We start from the raw sequence: 18,619 nt of genomic DNA on the forward strand, positions 1-18,619 counted from the left end.
CGGAGGTGGGATGAGGCTGATGTCACCAAGCCCTACCCCCATGACAGCTAGCCGCATTAATTTGCCGATCCGTGGATTGGGTGCTTTAGAAAATTTATGAATAAAAGAAGACAGTGCAAAAATGGCCAAGTCACTGTTAACTACCTCATCAGTGAGAGCCTGAAGACTTCCCTCCCCTGTTTTGACATAACAACCTACACACAGGTCTCACAAGATACCTTTGCCAAGAAGCCTGTCTATGAGCCTGCTGAAGAAAAGACATCTAGCCACCAAAAGCCAGGACGGAGCAAGCATCCACCAGCAAGCTGCTGATCTGTCTTGCAGAGTTCATCTGTCGCAGGTGTAAGGAGCAGGTATCACCAATACATATTGCTCAATGGCTGACCGCTGCAGACATTCCCTCACTGGAGTCTTTCAAACCATCGGCTTCATCGATCAGGCCAATGTAATGTTTTTCTACATGCTCTGCCATGAAATTATGTCATTAGAGCTAGACGCCACAGAGGATCTAATGGTATGGCTGTAGTAGTAGTAGTAGTAGTAGTACGTTTATTTATAAGGCGCCGCAAAGTGTCCGCAGCGCCGTACATAGCAAACAAAAAAAAACAAATTACAAGGTAACGTACAGGGTGTGTTGAAAGATACAGTATAAATAGGGGTATAGCTGGTAGAACTAAAATCAGCATCAGTTCAGAAGTAGGTGTCAAAATTGTCAAGGAGACTGAAGATGAAGTAGAGGAAGGGAAGAACAGGACAGTAGCACAGGTGAGGTAATGAGGTAGGGTGAGTACGTGAGGAAGGAGGACCCTACTCATAAGAGTTAACATACTAAAAATAGGTGGGTGGACGAACGAAATACAATAGGATAAGTAGGAATGGAGGGGAACGGAGGCAGGATAGGAGGATCAAAAGAGGTTAGGAGGAGGGATAGGCTAGTCGAAAAAAGTGGGTTTTGAGGGAGCGCTTGAAGGAGGTAAGGGAATCAGATAGCCTGATGGGTGGCGGGAGGTTGTTCCAGTGCAGGGGGGCAGCGCGAGAGAAATCTTGGACACGGTAGTGGGAGGAGGTGATTAGGTGAGAGGTCAGTCGGCGGTCAGCGATGGAGCGAAGAGGACGGGAGGGAGTGTGGATAGAGATCAGTGAAGAGAGGTAGGGAGCTGTGGAGGAGGAGAGAGCCTTGTAGGTGGTGGTGAGGAGTTTAAAGAGAACTCGGAAAGGAATGGGGAGCCAGTGAAGAGATAAACAGAGGGGGGAGGCGGAGGTAGAGCGGCGGGAGAGGAAGATGAGCCTAGCAGCAGCGTTAAGAATGGATTGGAGAGGTGCGAGGCGGGTGAGAGGTAGCCCAGAGAGAAGGATGTTGCAGTAGTCAAGGCGGGAGATGACAAGAGAGTGAATGAGAATTTTGGTCGCGTCAGTGGAGAGGAATGGTCTGATGCGTGAGATGTTGCGTAGGTGAAAGCGGCAAGACTGTGAGAGAGCACGAATGTGGGGGGTGAAAGAGAGGGAGGAGTCAATGATGACACAGAGGCAGCGCGTTTGGTCGGTGGACGTGATCTCGGTTTCACCAATGCTGATGGAGATAGTGGGAGAAGAGGGGATGTTCGGGGGATGGAAGATTAGAAGTTCAGTTTTAGCCATGTTTAGTTTCAGGAAGCGTTGGGTCATCCAGGCTGAGATGGCCGTGAGGCATTCGGAGACCTTGGACAGGAGTGATGGGGATAAGTCGGGGGAGGAGAGATAGATTAGGGTATCATCAGCATAAAGGTGGTAATGAAAACCATAGGAGCTGATGAGGGTGCCCAGAGAGGTGGTGTAGAGGGAGAAGAGGAGAGGGCCAAGGACTGACCCTTGGGGAACACCGACTGGCTGGGGGGTAGTAGGAGAGGAGGAGCTCGGAGTGGAGACGGAGAAGGAGCGATCGGAGAGGTATGAGGTGAACCAGGAGAAGACCGTGCCAGTGATGCCAAAGGAGCAGAGGGTGTTGAGCAGGAGAGGGTGGTCAACAGTGTCAAAGGCAGCCGACAGATCAAGCTGGATGAGGATAGAGAAGAGGCCTTTGGATTTAGCCGATAGTAGATCGTTAGTGACTTTGGTCAGGGCAGTTTCAGTGGAATGTAAAGGGCGGAACCCGGATTGTAGGGGGTCTAGAATGGAGTTAGCAGTAAGGTGGCTTAGGAGACGATTATAGGTCAGACGTTCTAGGAGTTTGGAGGCAAAAGGGAGGAGGGAGATGGGCCTGTAGTTGGATGGAGAGTTGGGGTCCAGATTTGTTTTTTTGAGAATTGGGGAGACAAGAGCGTGTTTGAAGGAGGAAGGGAAGATCCCAGAGGAAAGGGAAAGATTAAATAGGTGAGCCAGGTGAGAGCAGACTGATAGACTGAGACGACGGATAATATTGGAGGGGATAGGATCGAGCGGGCAGGTGGAGGGAGAAGCGGATTGAAGGTGTCACAAACTTGGGGTGCACTACCACTCGGGGATTGGCTAGACCTGACACAGGGGCGCGGAGTCTAACCGTGTCGGGGGTTTTCTGCCAGTGACCCCTCCAAGCGGGATATGGGCTTCTGCGGCACCCGACACGTCGGTCGCGGCCCCCTGGTCAGGTTCCCCGTATGAGTGGTGGTAGCTTGTGGAATATGGAGCGTGGTCGTCAAGCCGGGTCAGTAACAGGTGGACAGAAACGGTACCAATGGATGCAGCAATGATTAGTCAGAGTCAGGCCGGGTCATACACAGGAAGGCACAGGATGCGGTACACAGGGAGCAGGCAGGAGGATGGTCACAGAACAAGCCAAGGTCATACACAGGAATCACTGGACACGGTACCGGAGGATCAGGCAAGAGAATAGTCAGGAAACAAGCCGGGGTCAAATATGGTAATCAGGAAACTGGTAATATACTAAGCACAAGGACGCTGGAGCTGGTGTGAACCTATACTCTGGCAGCTTCTGTCTCCCAGAGGCTGCCCTTTATAGGAAGCACAGGGAACCCACAGGTGGACTAATCAATGGGCTGAGCATGCTCAGTTTACACTGAACTCTCCTGCAGGAGAGTTACCCAGGTGTAACTAATTAGCTGAGCTCAGATCTCACAGCACAGTTCAACTATACAGAGCTGTCAGCAGCAAGGACTCCTCCAGGTGCTGTAATTAGCAAAGCTCAGGCCACACAGACTTTCCTTGCAGCATGGAGCAGGCTGAACAGACAGGAGAAGCCACAAACCAGGTAGGAAACAAACAATAACTGAATGTTGTGACATTACCCTCCCCTCTAGGGGTGGGCTCCGAACACCCCACATGGATACTTTCAAGGTCGCCTGTGGTGCCTCTTCTTTTTCTTAGAAGAACACTTAGATCCCTTCAAGGCTGGTGACGCCTCTGGCTCTTCAAAGTGGGCTCTGGCCAACACTAGACCACCCAAAAAAGGAGCAGCATCGTGTTCAGAATCATAATCTGAGTTGGAGTCTAGTTCTGGGGTGCAAATCAAAGATTTTTTAGCGGATGATTCTTTGAGACCATGAAGTGCTAAAGAGCCGACACGGATGCCCCTAACTATTGAGTTCTTTGATTCAGATCTTGGCAAAAAAAATTTTTCAGAAGCTCTAGTACTCTCGGTATGCCGTCTAGATGACCCATGGTTTTGAAGAGGCATAGGCAGACTTTTAGCCAAGGAGGATGAAGGAGTCTTAGATTCAAATTTCTCGATCACAGCCCTGGAGAATGATATCAGATCTTGCAGTCGAGGATCATTGGCTTCAACAAGTGGACTGACCCATTTTAGTGCTTCTCCCCGGAAGGATAAGATCATAAATTTTACAATATTTGCCAAATTGACTCTGGAAGATGGATCATGATTCATGGCATCTAAGTAGTGATCCGCTAAAGCCTGGTAATGGGCAAGGTTCCCATCAAAACAAATATCTTCAGAAGACTCTTCAGCTGGCTTTTGTGTACTAGCCAACCCTGGTGGGACCTTAGACACAATGGATGTCTCTTGAACTTGAGGCACTGCTGACGCCTTATGGATGTCCAGTACAGTAGACATCGGTACTCTAGAAATTTTTTCTTGGCTGACATGTTTAGGCCCAGGGGTCATGGAAGCAGACCTGGAGACCACAGAGGTAATGGAGACAGGCCCGGAGGCAACGGATGCACACCTGGAGACCACGGAGGTAGGCCCGGAGGCCACGGAGACTGGCCCGGAGGCCGCGGAGACTGGCCCGGAGGCCGCGGAGACTGGCCCGGAGGCCGCGGAGACTGGCCCGGAGGCCACGGAGACAGGCCCGGAGGCCATGGAAGTGGACCTGGAGACCACAGAGGCAGGCCCGGAGGCCACGGGGACTGGCCCGGAGACCAAGGAGATTTTCCCGGAGGCCACAGAGACTGGCCCGGAGGCCACGACATACAAGTCCTCATGCCCGGAGGCAAGGGCAGATGGGTCCTCATGCCCGGAGGCAAGGGCAGATGGGTCCTCATGCCCGGAGGCAAGGGCAGATGGATCTCCACCAGGAGTGACAGACCTGGAACCCCCACCTGGGGTGAGTGACTCGGAACCCCCACCTGGGGTAAATGACTCGGAACCCCCACCTGGGGTGACGGGCTCGGAACCCCCACCTGGGGTGACGGACTCGGAACCCCCACCTGGGGCGACGGACTCGGAACCCCCTTCTGGGGCGACGGACTCGGAACCCCCTTCTGGGGCGACGGACTCGGAACCCCCTTCTGGGGCGACAGACTCGGAACCCCCTTCTGGGGCGACAGACTCGGAACCCCCTTCTGGGGCGACAGACTCGGAACCCCCTTCTGGGGCGACAGACTCGGAACCCCCTTCTGGGGCGACAGACTCTGAACCCCCTTCTGGGGCGACAGACTCTGAACCCCCTTCTGGGGCGACAGACTCGGAACCCCCTTCTGGGGCGACAGACTCGGAACCCCCTTCTGGGGCGACAGACTCGGAACCCCCTTCTGGGGCGACAGACTCGGAACCCCCTTCTGGGGCGACAGACTCGGAACCCCCTTCTGGGGCGACTGACTCAAAACCCCCTTCTGGGGCGACTGACTCGGAACCCCCTTCTGGGGCGACTGACTCGGAACCCCCTTCAGGGGGGAAATATAGAGCCCCTTCTTGAGGCAAAGTGCTCAGTGGCCTAACCTGGGAAGCCACACTCAGAGACCCTTCCTGGGGTGTGGCTACCAGAGGATCCTTTTGGGGTGCAACTCTCGGAGATTCCTCTTGGGGTAGTGTACTCAGAGGCCCTTTTTGGGGTACCACTTTCAGAGACCCCTCTTGGGGTGCAGTGCTCGGGAAACCCTCCTGGGGCGCAATGCTCAGAGACCCTGTTTGGGGTGTGGTATTCTGAGACCCTGCTTGGAGTCTGACAGTCTGAGACCCCTCCTGGTGCACGACACTCTGAACCCCGTTCTGCGGCTTGAGAATTTGAGAACCCTCCTGGGAAATTACCCTCCGAGACCCCTTCTGAGGAAAAAGACTCTGTACCCCTTCTTGGGGCTCGCCATTCTGAGACCCCTCTCGGAACTCGACACTGTGAGAGTCCACTTGGGGTGAAACACTTTGATGCCCCTCTTCGGGCAAGACACTAGGAAGCCCTTCCTTGGGCAGGACACTAGGAAGCTCCTCCTGGAGCACAATACTCGGAAGCCCCTCCTTGGGCTGGACTAACAGAACCCCCTTCTGGGGCTGGCTGGACAGAACCCCATCTTTGGGTTTAATACTCGGACTCCCCTCCTGGGGCTTGTGACCATGAACTCCCTCCTGGGGCTGAATGGACAGGACTCCCTTCTGGGGTTGGACTGATGGGACCCCCTCTTGGGGTTGGACACCCGGACTCTCCTCTCGGAACTTGACACTCGGGTTCGCTTCTTGCGGCTTGACCGAAAATTTACTGCTTTTAGGTAAAAAGATTTTAGTTCTTGGACCCCAGTGATAGCCATGAAACTCTTCCTGAGTGGGCACAGCAGCAATAACCTTATTCCTGGCCTCTCGGAGGGAGCAATCCCCAATCAAATGGTCCTGGCCTCCACAATAAAAACATAAATTTAAGGACCTGCGTCGCTGGCGTTCCTCACCTGACAACTGGGGACGAGGCCGACTCACGTACTTGTCCTTTAAGGGCACAGATGTATTTGCCAATGGGGTACCCGGAGTGGAATCTGAGGGTCTTGCAGGCACCAAGCCCACAGTAGACTCGCTGAGCAGTTTGGTGACAAGGGTGAGGACGTTAGACAGCAGCTCCTGTAACTGCTGTATTAGCAGGCGAGGCACCCTAATGGACTCTGGATCAGAAATCACTGGTGTTGGAGAGGGTGGAGCGAGGTCCAATTGCTGCTGCAGAGTTTGCAAGCTTTGCATAATCAGAGCTTGGTACTGTCCTTGCTTGTCAACCCGGACCAGCAGGTGTTCCAGGAGTTCTTTATGAGACATGCCACTAACAGCATCCATATTCCAGTTGGGCCAGAGTATTCTGTCACAAACTTGGGGTGCACTACCACTCGGGGATTGGCTAGACCTGACACAGGGGCGCGGAGTCTAACCGTGTCAGGGGTTTTCTGCCAGTGACCCCTCCAAGCGGGATATGGGCTTCTGCGGCACCCGACACGTCGGTCGCGGCCCCCTGGTCAGGTTCCCCGTATGAGTGGTGGTAGCTTGTGGAATATGGAGCGTGGTCGTCAAGCCGGGTCAGTAACAGGTGGACAGAAACGGTACCAATGGATGCAGCAATGATTAGTCAGAGTCAGGCCGGGTCATACACAGGAAGGCACAGGATGCGGTACACAGGGAGCAGGCAGGAGGATGGTCACAGAACAAGCCAAGGTCATACACAGGAATCACTGGACACGGTACCGGAGGATCAGGCAAGAGAATAGTCAGGAAACAAGCCGGGGTCAAATATGGTAATCAGGAAACTGGTAATATACTAAGCACAAGGACGCTGGAGCTGGTGTGAACCTATACTCTGGCAGCTTCTGTCTCCCAGAGGCTGCCCTTTATAGGAAGCACAGGGAACCCACAGGTGGACTAATCAATGGGCTGAGCATGCTCAGTTTACACTGAACTCTCCTGCAGGAGAGTTACCCAGGTGTAACTAATTAGCTGAGCTCAGATCTCACAGCACAGTTCAACTATACAGAGCTGTCAGCAGCAAGGACTCCTCCAGGTGCTGTAATTAGCAAAGCTCAGGCCACACAGACTTTCCTTGCAGCATGGAGCAGGCTGAACAGACAGGAGAAGCCACAAACCAGGTAGGAAACAAACAATAACTGAATGTTGTGACAGAAGGATAGAGTGGACTTCAGCAGCAGTGGTGGGGTAAAATGAGGACAGGGGTTGGAAGGAGGGGAGTGGAGATGTAGGAGGGGAGGAGGGAGAGGGTGAGGTCATGGCAGCAGTGATGGCAGTCCTGAGAGAGGAGATTTTGGTTGAAAAGTAGGTAGCAAAATCAGCGGCTACGATGGAGGACGGAAGAGCTGGAGGAGGGGGGGAGAGCAAGGAGTTGAAGGTGGCGAAGAGCCTGCGGGGATTGGATGATTGGGAAAGGATGAGGGACTTAAAGTAGGATTCCTTGGCCAGAGCAAGGGCAGAGCTGAAGGAGGAAAGAATGAATTTGAAATGGAGATAATCCGCAAGGGAGCGTGATTTCTTCCAGAAGCGCTCAGCAGTGCGAGAGCACTTTTTAAGGAATCGGGTGATAGGTGAGTGCCACGGTTGGGGGTTGGAGCATCGAAGGGGGATAGAGGAGGGAGGGCAGGCAGAGTCCAATGCCGAAGATAGGGTGTCATTATAGAGGGAGGCAGCGAGGTTCGGGCAGGACATGAGGGCGATTGGGGCGAGAAGAGGACACAGCGTGTTTGAGAAGGCAGCAAGATCAAGTGTGTTGACGTTATGCCGTGAGACAATGCGCTTGGGAGGGGGGGTGGGAGAGGGGGAAGCAGTGAGGGAGAAGGAGATGAGGTGATGGTCAGAAAGAGGAAAAGCTGAGATAGTGTAGTCAGTAAGGGAACAAGAGCGAGAGAAGACGAGATCGAGGGAGTGTCCTTGGATGTGGGTGGGAGAGGTAGTCCACTGAGATAGGCCAAGAGAGGAGCAGAGAGAGAGGAGTTTGGAGGTGCCAGGATCAGCGGGGTTATCCAAGGGGATGTTAAAGTCACCAAGAATGACAGATGGCAGGTCGGAGGAGAGGAAGTGTGGAAGCCAGGTGGCAAAGTTGTCAAGAAATTGGGAGATAGGGCCAGGGGGGCGGTAGATTGCAGCGACACGGAGGTGGTAGGGGTAGTATAGACGGATAGAGTGAGACTCAAAGGAGGAGAAAAGGAGAGAGGGTTCAGGGTGAATGACACTGTGGGTGCATGAGGCGGAGAGGAGAAAACCCACACCGCCACCTTGGCGACCGTCAGGCCTGGGAGTGTGAGAGAAAGAGAGGCCACCGTGGCTGTCAACAAATCTCTACATAGCCTATTCATACATAGGCATTGGCGGATTCAGGGGGGGCACCCGGGCACGTGGCCCTCCTTGTCATTTTGTAGCCAACGACCAGGGCCAGATATCGCCTGGCAAAGCTGTAACGTTTTTCCCCACAGGATAATATGGGACCCGTTAATTCCAACCCCCACCCGGTTCCGACGGCTGCCGTGAACCCTGTCATCCCAGGGGTTCTTCTGGGATGCAGGGATCCCTGGCATCCCAGAAGATCTCATTCAATTGCAAATCGCTGGGCCTTCAATATGATTCCAGGCTTGTTCATATAAGTCAATCAGTTCCAGAGATATTGCATTGTAAACCGATTTTTTTATTTTTGAAATGTAATTTCATAGCTGTTCATGTTCTTTGAGGGCAGATTACTCTGGAACCAAACGTTTCAGTTTCACTGGACCAAAATCATTCAAAGCTCACTCAAAAGTTCTTCAATATGATACTCAGTTGGTTCCGAAGATATAGCCGGTTAAATGAGATAACTGGTTAAAGGGGGGGGAGGGGTGGTATTCTCTCCCCCCCACACCAGAAAATGCAGGGACTAGGCTGGTGTAAAAGGGGCCAACCTGGGAATGCATTTTCTGGTGTGAAAGGGGTATTATTTCAATTAGCCGGGACCTGCATTGCTCTGAATACAGCCAGGCTCTTCCACTGTCCATGGCTATGACTTCTGCCTGGCGGCGGCTGTCCCCCATTTACTGCGAGCATATATTCCCCCTTGGCATTGAGCATGTAATCCCACAAGCAACGAGCATGGAACCTCTGGTAACGAGCATGGAAACCCTTGGCAATGATCATGTAGATAAGCAGCACTTATGTAGCATCATTTTTAATAGGCATTATGGTGTTTGGCATAATACATTATGGACATAATGGCGTGTAACTTAACGTGTAATGGACATTATGGTGTAAATGTTTAATGCGCGCCTTTGGTGGACAATGTCCCTGTTTATGAAGCATATTGTGAATTTTGGCTTAATCTATGTGGCATTGTGTGAATTCTGGCTCAATCCGTGTGGCATTATGTGAATTTTGGCTCAATCGATGTGGCATTATGTGAATTCTGGCTCAATCTGTGTGGCATTATGTGAATTTTGGCTCAATCCATGTGGCATTATCCGAATTTTGGCTCAATCCGTGTGGCATTATGTGAATTTTGTCTCAATCTGTGTGGCATTATGTGAATTTTGGCTCAATCCGTGTGGCATTATGTGAATTTTGGTTCAATTCGTGTGTTATTATGTGAATTTTGGCTCAATCCGTGTGGCATTATGTTAATTTTGACACAATCCATGTCCATGTGGCATTATTTGAATTTTGGCTCAATCCATGTGGCACTATGTGAATTTTGTCTCATTCCATTTGGCATCATGTGTAAGGGGCAAGTATAATGGGGTCTAGTATTTTGTTGCATAATGTGTAGAAGTTGTATATGGTGTTGTACACTACACTCAAGGACACGCCCCCTGTTGAGTGACCACACACCCTTTTCCGGAGCACGCCTTCAGCGCGCGCACAACTACATCCTTCACTTTTGTCGCCATGGTGGGCCTGTGTATTTTAAATGCCAGGGCCTATTTTTAATCCCATTCCCACCCTCTCTTAGCATGTACACTGGCACCACTAACACCGCCCCTCCCCCATCGAAACCCTCTTTTATCATGGTGCCCCCCCTGTCATTTTATCCTGGATCCGCCCCTGTACATAGGTAGTGAGATTGCCTACCCAGTAAGATATTTCCTAGTCTCCGGCTCGAGTGAAGCTTTTTGGAAACAACCTAATGAGTGCAAAGATGCTCCGCTTCAATACTGATCCTGAATATTTTATCCAGCTCTTTGAGGATCTTATAGCTGAGGGTCGACAGCAGGATATAGTCAGCTTAGGACAGTACTGGACAAGCCCCATTACCTAAGTAAATGAGCAACAGCTCTGGCTTGGGAACCAAAAAGAGACCCACACACATACAGGCTTGGGAACCTGAAACAAAGAAACCCACACCCAGGGGCTGGCTGGCAACTTTTAGCCTAGGGGGCAAGTCCAGAGCACTGGCCCATAAACCCCCCCCCCCCCCAACTTTCTGTAAGACGGAATGCTTGTGCGCACCGGAGGCGCACTGAAAAGTTAGGCGTGTGGCCTATCATAAGGTGGCGTGGCCTGTACCATGATTGTATTGTGTACCTGCAGATTGCACATTGTGATGCTAATTACACATTATGCCGCACACCTTGATGCCCATTGCACTCCATACTGTGATGGCAATTATCCAATGCTCCCCACACCGTAATGCCCATTACGCCCCATACCATGATGCCCATTACACTGCACAATGTGATGTCCACATTGCCAGATTTGCCCCCACAGTGCCAGATATTCCGCCACAGTGCCAAATACACATATGCCCCCACAGTGCCAGAGACACATATGCCCCCACAGTGCCAGATATTCCCCCACAGTGCCAGAGACGCATATGCCCCCACAGTGCCAGATATGCCCCCACAGTGCCAGAGACACATATGCCCCCACAGTGCCAGATATGCCCCCACAGTGCCAGAGACACATATGCCCCCACAGTGCCAGATTTGCCCCCACAGTGCCAGATACTGTACACATATGCCCCCACAGTGCCAGATATTCCCCCACAGTGCCAAATACACATATGCCCCCACAGTGCCAAATACACATATGCCCCCACAGTGCCAGATATGTCCCCACAGTGCCAGAGACACATATGCACCAACAGTGCCAGATATTCCCCCACAGTGCCAAATACACACATGCCCCCACAGTGCCAGAAACACATATGCCCCACAGTGCCAGAATTTGCCAACAGCAACTCACCATTGTTGCTGTCTCTCGTCCCCATCTGCTGCTTCTGCTGGGGGGGGGGCGGGGGAGAGCGCAGTACATGCCCCTCCTGCCCACACCCCCGTCCAGTGAGGCTACTACCACTATTCTATTCTCAACTCCACGCCAACGTGGATAGTGGGGGTATGAAAAGGTCGGAGGACACGTACCGCCGCTGCTCGCCACGCTTCGGGTTCGCGTTGATCGTGGGGTGGCGTCAACTACTTTTGGGGGGACATTTCACTGTTCAGGGGTGTTTTGGGGGTTTTCTGGCCCATTTACCATTGTTCCCTATGATGATTTGGGTAAATTGAGCCATTTAACATTGATTCCTATGGGAAATCGGGGGCATTGCGGGTAAATTGAGGCATTTAACATTGTTCCCTATGGGGAAATCGCGGGCATCGCGTCGTTCCATCGCACCCGATTTTTTAGTGCATGCGATGGCCGCGATGCCCCCGATTTTTCCTCACGATGCCCACGATCATGATCGTTGTGGCCGTGCTAGGAAACAAGTACCGGGGATTTCAACAGTGCTAACCTCAGTCAAAGTACAAGCAACAGGTGGCATGCCCCACTAGAGAAGGGCATACTGTACCTTGCCCCACTGCTACACCACCATCATGGCTGCCTACCGGTCCATTCCCTGTGCAGCATTAGGCCTAGATCTATACCCAGAAGCTAAGGTCAACCAAGCCTATGATCAAGACTATCAAGAGGTGAACCAGTGCAGCTCAGCTGGAGCTATAGGCCTGCTTCGAATGTACGGACTGGGAGGTCTTTGAGGCCACAGCCACAGACCTAAACAGACAATGTGACAACCTACATCAGCTGTAGCAAGGAAATGTGTGTGCCAACCAAATCATTCTGCACCAGTAACAACAAGCCATGGTTCAACACTCAGCTCAGACAACTCCGTCGGGCCAAAGAGGAGTCCTACTGCAGCGGGGACAGGGCCCGGTACAAGCAGGGGTACTTGTGTAGTTTGACGGCGCCGCGGCGCGCACAGTCTGTCTCTGAAAGCCAGAAAGTCTTGGCTGCCTTGTCTATATAGTGCAGATCTGCACTATATAGTCAAGATTGGATGCAAATCGGATGTGCCTTAAGATCCTATCCACGATCCAATCTGATCGTATCGTGGATAGGATCTTAAGGCACACCTGACCGTGTGTACACACCATTAGTCTATGTTCCCAACTACATGTACACACACATATACGCATTCACACTAGTGATAAGATGACTATAGTCAAAAGGTGCCCATACACGTACCAATTACTCGGTACTTTTTGTGCTAAAATAGCATCGCATCGCATGCACAACGATGCTATTTTAGCACAAAAAGTACCGGGTAATTGGTACGTGTATGGGCACCTAAAGACAAATACAAAGTTAGTCTGAATTGCAGTGTCCGGCCACATTGTATGCTGATGCGTGCCCCCATTTAATCAGTATCGAATACAAAAAGAGACCTTGCAGGCGTCTATCCTGACTATATCGCCTGCAGAATTTATTTGGCCTAGGGCCAAATCAATATAGTCTAAATCTAAAGTACATCTAAAGTTAGCCAAAATCAAAAAATCAAAGTCAAAATTGTATAGCCAAAACCGAATCGAACCTGAATTACATGGTGTGTCCACACCTTTACATTTGTTGAGAGACAGTTAATTTGCCAGAATATATTTGGATTGTAGGAGTAAACCTCAGTTCCCAGGAAAAAAAAAAACTTTTTAAAAAGCGATTTTTAGTCATGTATGCGCATGTGCAGCCGCTGTGTGCGAGTGGCCGGGCGCTCGCACACAACAAATACGGCCGAGGGATTCCCATGGTAATTCCCTAATGAACGGGTGCAGTGGGTGGGCAGCTGACAGAGGTGTCTCAGATCTGCAAGCGCTGGAGAAATTATTCGATTGTCGCCGAGGCGTGCGAGGGGGTGGGCGGGCATATGGCATCTGGTGGACTCGCAAGGCTGCAAAATTCACAACCTTGCGAGTCATCCAGAATAAACTCCATAGTGTGAATCATACTCATGACCTCAATGCTGTGAGGCAGTAATGCTAAAACCTTGCCTGTTGGGGTTCCTTGAGGACCATGGGGTTATTTATACCAGATCACATGGCTGCTGCTTTGCTTAGCCTGCAATCATTCATACACCAACCAGCCAGTGTGAAATCCTGCCCTGTTCAAAACTGCAATTGGCTGCAAATCCATTTGCCATCACGCACCATCTAATGCATTTTCTAGTTTGTTCAGATTAATCGGCGGCTGCAATAGAAACCAACTGTTAGGGGCCAAAGTTGACTTTGCACAATTTCCCTTCAAATGACTAGGTACGTCATTACCGGGGCATCTTTTCAATCCATGGATTCGGGATTGAAAAATGCTCAATGCTGGGATCCCGGGATTGGCTTCTCTAATAAAAAAAATGCCCCAGCCGTTCTGCATATTTACTGTGTGTGTGGGTGCGGCCGGAGGCCGGGTGGGTGATGCTGCCGGGAGCCTGGTAGGTGGGCTGTGCATCTGGGAGCCGGGCAGGATGTAAGAGAACAGTACAGGGCAGGCTGCCAACACTCAGACTAGGTCTCATCATTCCATGTTACAACGGGCACACATGCACAGTTTTTCATACAATTGTAGGCCAAGCTGAATTAGGACCAATAATAATTTCGCAGGAGCAAATAGCTTTAATGTTAAGGGTCTGATGCAGTATGTGAGGTTGGGATTTGATGGCCCAGGTATGTCATGCTGAGAAATTTTGTTTTAAATAGGTTCAGTGTTAAAATCCTTTGCTTCAGTGTTGTTAAGTAGCTAGTTTACATCAAATACATTAAAAAAGCGGTTAGTAATAATAATAGAAACCATTGCTAAACAAGTAGGTACTACCATTAATGTTGTTTTTTAAAGGGAATGCATCATGGAGTATGAGGGAGATGGTTTGACAGATGTGTGCTACAAAGGTTTGCATTAAGCTACAGTAGTGAGTTATTGTGATGGGACAAATGAGAAGTCAGAACTGACTGAAAAGACCAATAACTGACAATTTTGTGTGGAGGAAAGGAGATTGTGTTGGGGATTAAAGGAAGATAGTATTAGTAGAATGGCATAGAAGGTATAAATGAGGGAGGTTGTGTTGAAGGAAGGGACATTTTGTGGGTGGAAGAAAGATGGTATTGATGGAGGAGGGACATGGTGTCGGTGGAGAATAGAGTTGGCGTTGGTGGAAGAGACATGGTGTTGGTGGAGGAAGTCAGGAAGGGACATGGTGTTGATGGAGGAAGGGACATGGTGCTGGTTGATGCAGACGGTGTTGGTGGGGAGGGTTATGGTGATGGTGGAGGAAGGGACATGGTGTTGGTGGAGAGGGTCATGGTGATGGTGGAGGAAGGGACATGGTGATGCTGAAGGAAGGGACATGGTGTTGTTGGAGGAAGGGATATGGTGCTGGTTGATGCAGATGGTGTTGATGGAGGAAGGGACATGGTGATGGTGGAGGAAGGGACATGGTGATGGTGGAGGAAGGGACATGGTGATGGTGGAGGAAGGGACATGGTGATGGTGGAGGAAGGGACATGGTGTTGGTGGAGGGAGGGACATGGTGTTGGTGGAGGGAGGGACATGGTGCTGGTGCCTGGTAGTAAATGAAGGAAAGCATGTGTATGAATAAAGCGCATGCATAGTAGGCCAGTGGAGATGCAAGTGGAGGGCCAGCAGAAAGAAGTTATGGTAGAAGCATTGGCCACTGGGACATGGAGCTCAGTCCCCACAGATTAGAGGCTGGGGCTATAGATGTGCTTTAAGTAATACACAGCAGCAGCATACAAGGGGCGAGGAGGACGGGAAACAATGCTACTGCATTCTCCCACCAGGCTGCAGTGCCGGCTCCGGCATCTCCTCTTTCCGCTGTCTGGCCTGCTACTGTCACTGTGACGCCGGTAGGCGGTGGCTCTCCGGCAGGACACCCTCCTGGAAAGCCGGGACCAGGCTGGGCTCATTACGTCACATCCGGAGTGGACATTTTTCTGCCAGGGCTAACGGATTGTGCGGGTGGGTGCCCGGGGAGCTGCCCGTGACCCGCCGCCGTCGCCATGACCGACTTCGACAGCAACCCGTTCGCGGATCCGGACTTGAACAACCCGTTTAAGGTGAGCGACGTGTGTATGCGTGTAGTATGTGGCATCAGCAGCACGTATGTGTGTGTGAGTCATGTGTCAGCCTGAGGACCTGTACCCGGCACTAACCCTGGTGGGCATGTGTGTGTGTGTGTGTGTGTGTGTGTGTGTGTGTGTGTGTGTGTGTGTGTGTGTGTGTATGTATGTATATATATATATATATATATATATATGTATGTATGTATGTCAGTCTGCGTATGCATGTACCTATAGCTGTCACACGCCTATACCTGACATACTGCAGCGCCTTCCATCTCCTGTAGGCTGTATGTGTGTACCTATACCTGTCATACTGCGCCCTCCATCCCCTTATGTATGTATGTATGTATGTATGTATGTATGTCTGTCAGTATGTGTGTACATATAGCTGTCACCCACCTATACCTGTCATACTGCAGCCCCCTCCCTCCCCTGCTCTGTGTGTATGTATGTATATATATATATATATATATATATATATATATATATATATATATATATATATACACACACACGCATGTCAGTATGTGTGTACCTATAGCTGTCATCCACCTATACCTGTCATACTGCAGCCCCCTCCCTCCCCTGCTCTCTGAGGCTGTGTATAAGCTGACATGTCATTCAGAGGTTTCCCTATTGTGTAATTAGTGAGGCTGCTGGCAGATTACAGTATTGTCTTAGTAAATATTACTGCATTGGCCTTGCTGCCTTGTGTGTGCTGTTCTGTGCTACACAGTACACAAATATACAAGTATTGTGTGCACTAGTGAACGTGATTTAACAGGAAACAAATTACACTAAATACGGTGATTGCCAATGGCAGAGACTTTGCTGTTACCTTAGGTATATTTACACATCAGTAATCAGAATGTCCTGGAATGTCCCCCTGACATATCCTGCCTTTCATGTTTCATACCAACTTTATTTGTAATAACTGTTTTAGATAAACTTTCCAAAATGCAGGGTTGGACCATGACTTCAAAACTGTTCAGTCCTGGTGCGACCGTGCATTTTGGTCTGTTCACATCACTTCAGTGAACCGCCAATATTGCCGTTTTGCTGACATGTGGGGGCAGGGCAGAGCGTCAACGGTGGCGGGGGAGGAGGCAGCGTTTAGAGCTGGAGCTGATCCAAGCACTGCCTCCTTCATAAGTGTGAATGGGAAACGGGTCGCCCGACCCGATTAACCTGTTCACACCGCAAAGCAACATGACAACGAACCGTTAAGAACCCTAGTGTTCACGCTAGGCTGTTTTAGCAGGGCGCTGCGCCCTGCCCAATTTTTAAAGGGCAAAATGTGCCCTGCCCCTCTGGCAGCGCCCCCTAAAACAGCCTGCCTCCTCCTCTTATGGTGATACCGGGGAAGCCCGGCACCGCAGTATATAGCGGTCCCCGGCAGTGGAGAGCCTTCAGTGTGGCCGGGCCCGCCCCCTTCAGTGATAACGGTGGCCCGGGACCGCCCAGAACAGTGACATCGGCAGGCCTGGTCTGGCCCCTTGACGCTGCCCCTGTGCAGCGGTGCCCTGCCCGCCCCTGTTCCTAGAAGGAAAACTAGAAGGAACTCTTCATTTTTACTGGTTCGTATTGCCGTGTTGCTACTGGTTTGCGGGACGCGGTAACCCCTTTCACATCGCACCAATTACCAGGTTGAACCTGCAAAAAAACGGGTAATTAGGTGCGACGTGAAAGGGGTAAAATATGCAGTGACTGGTATGTAGGCTAAACATAAACTGCTACATTATTCCATCACTGGTCACAAGGGGTAATACCAATCTATTATGTCACAACAATATTTCATTGGAAATGTCATAGTACCTAGCTTATCTAATATATAGTAAGATTTTATTGATGTCCTCAGTATGTGTAGTACACAAGACAGTGGACTAAGCGTTATCACTGGTCCTATTGCTGCAACAGTATAGTGCTGCTGTTGAAAGATATGTCACTATTCTGTACTCTGTGTGTGTGTGTGTATATTATCTTATGTCTTACATCCTATAGATCCCCCATGACTCATTATGTAAAATCCCCTCTAGATGAAGGCAGGCTGTCACAACTGTAGATTCTGTATTGCAGGTGTACTTCCCAGCTAGACTCTCTGGTTACATGCAGGCCTACATTAACACATTATTAATGATGCATTGCCACAGAAATGCAGCCAGTTACACATTGCAAGGTTCCTCTATGGGTTTTGCTTACAGAAGTCAAAGCTAATTCATAGACCCAAAGAAATTAAAATCTAAGATCTTGCATTTAGTTATTGTTCTCTTTTTAGTTATTCTTTTTACTACTAGAGCCACTGTACATGTTGCTCAGCAGGGCTAGATCATAAAATGGATGTTCTTCAATATTAATGAAACACATTTTGAACCTGACTTAACCTGGTAATAAACATATATCCTTTTCACATTGTTTATTTATAAGGTGCTGCAAACTCTGCAGTGCCAATTAATCCGTATGACAAATCTTTAGTGAAAGCAAATCCTATGAAATACCATTTTATTGTTTACTATAGATGTCCAGTAAAACATCTGTGCAATACCAGTCATTCTGCACAGGGAGTCTCCTAGCTTTGTGAATTTATTGATACTGTTTATTGTAGCACCCTGCATCTTTCAAAAGGGGGGGCGACCGGGCCCGCCGACGTCACAGCTGGGGCCGGTCCTGGGCTACCGCCGTCATCAAAGGGGGTGGGCCCAGCCGCCCTCGTCATCAAAACCACTGTGCTGCCAGAGAAGCGCCGGGCATAGCTGTCTACGGCGACACTGGGCTTCCCTGTGAGGCTGTTTAAGCGGGGCGCTGCGAGAGGGGCAGGGCGCATTTTGCCCTTTAAAAATCGGGCAGGGCGCAGCGCCCCGCTAAAACAGCCTAGCGGGAACACTATAACAATCTGCCCCCTATGAGGGTAAGTTGTTACTGATAAAATAATCAATACAAAATCTTAATTATAAAATGTGTTCATTAGAAAACTATGTACTTTTATCACAAAATTACATTTGACATGGACGATGTAATAGCATTACTGCCTCACAGTACTGAGGTCATGGGTTTGATTCCCACCATGGTCCTAACTGTGCAGAGTTTGTATATTCTCCCCGTGTTTGCGTGGGTTTCCTCCGAGTACTCCGGTTTCCTCCCACAG

General features: G+C 50.3%; 1 protein-coding gene across 1 annotated transcript in view; it reads left to right on the plus strand.

Moving 5' to 3' along the window:
- Positions 1–15,263: 15,263 nt before the first annotated feature.
- The window catches only part of SCAMP1 (secretory carrier membrane protein 1), a 32,163-nt gene continuing 28,807 nt past the window's right edge, over positions 15,264–18,619 (plus strand). Inside the window, exon 1 of the mRNA XM_083152220.1 lies at positions 15,264–15,471. Coding sequence (XP_083008346.1) covers positions 15,415–15,471 — 57 coding nt within the window. The 5' untranslated portion in view covers positions 15,264–15,414. The remainder of the gene's footprint in view (positions 15,472–18,619) is intronic.

The sequence above is a fragment of the Crinia signifera genome, chromosome 1, assembly GCF_055691185.1.
Source record: "Crinia signifera chromosome 1, ASM5569118v1, whole genome shotgun sequence".
NCBI classification, from domain to species: domain Eukaryota; kingdom Metazoa; phylum Chordata; class Amphibia; order Anura; family Myobatrachidae; genus Crinia; species Crinia signifera.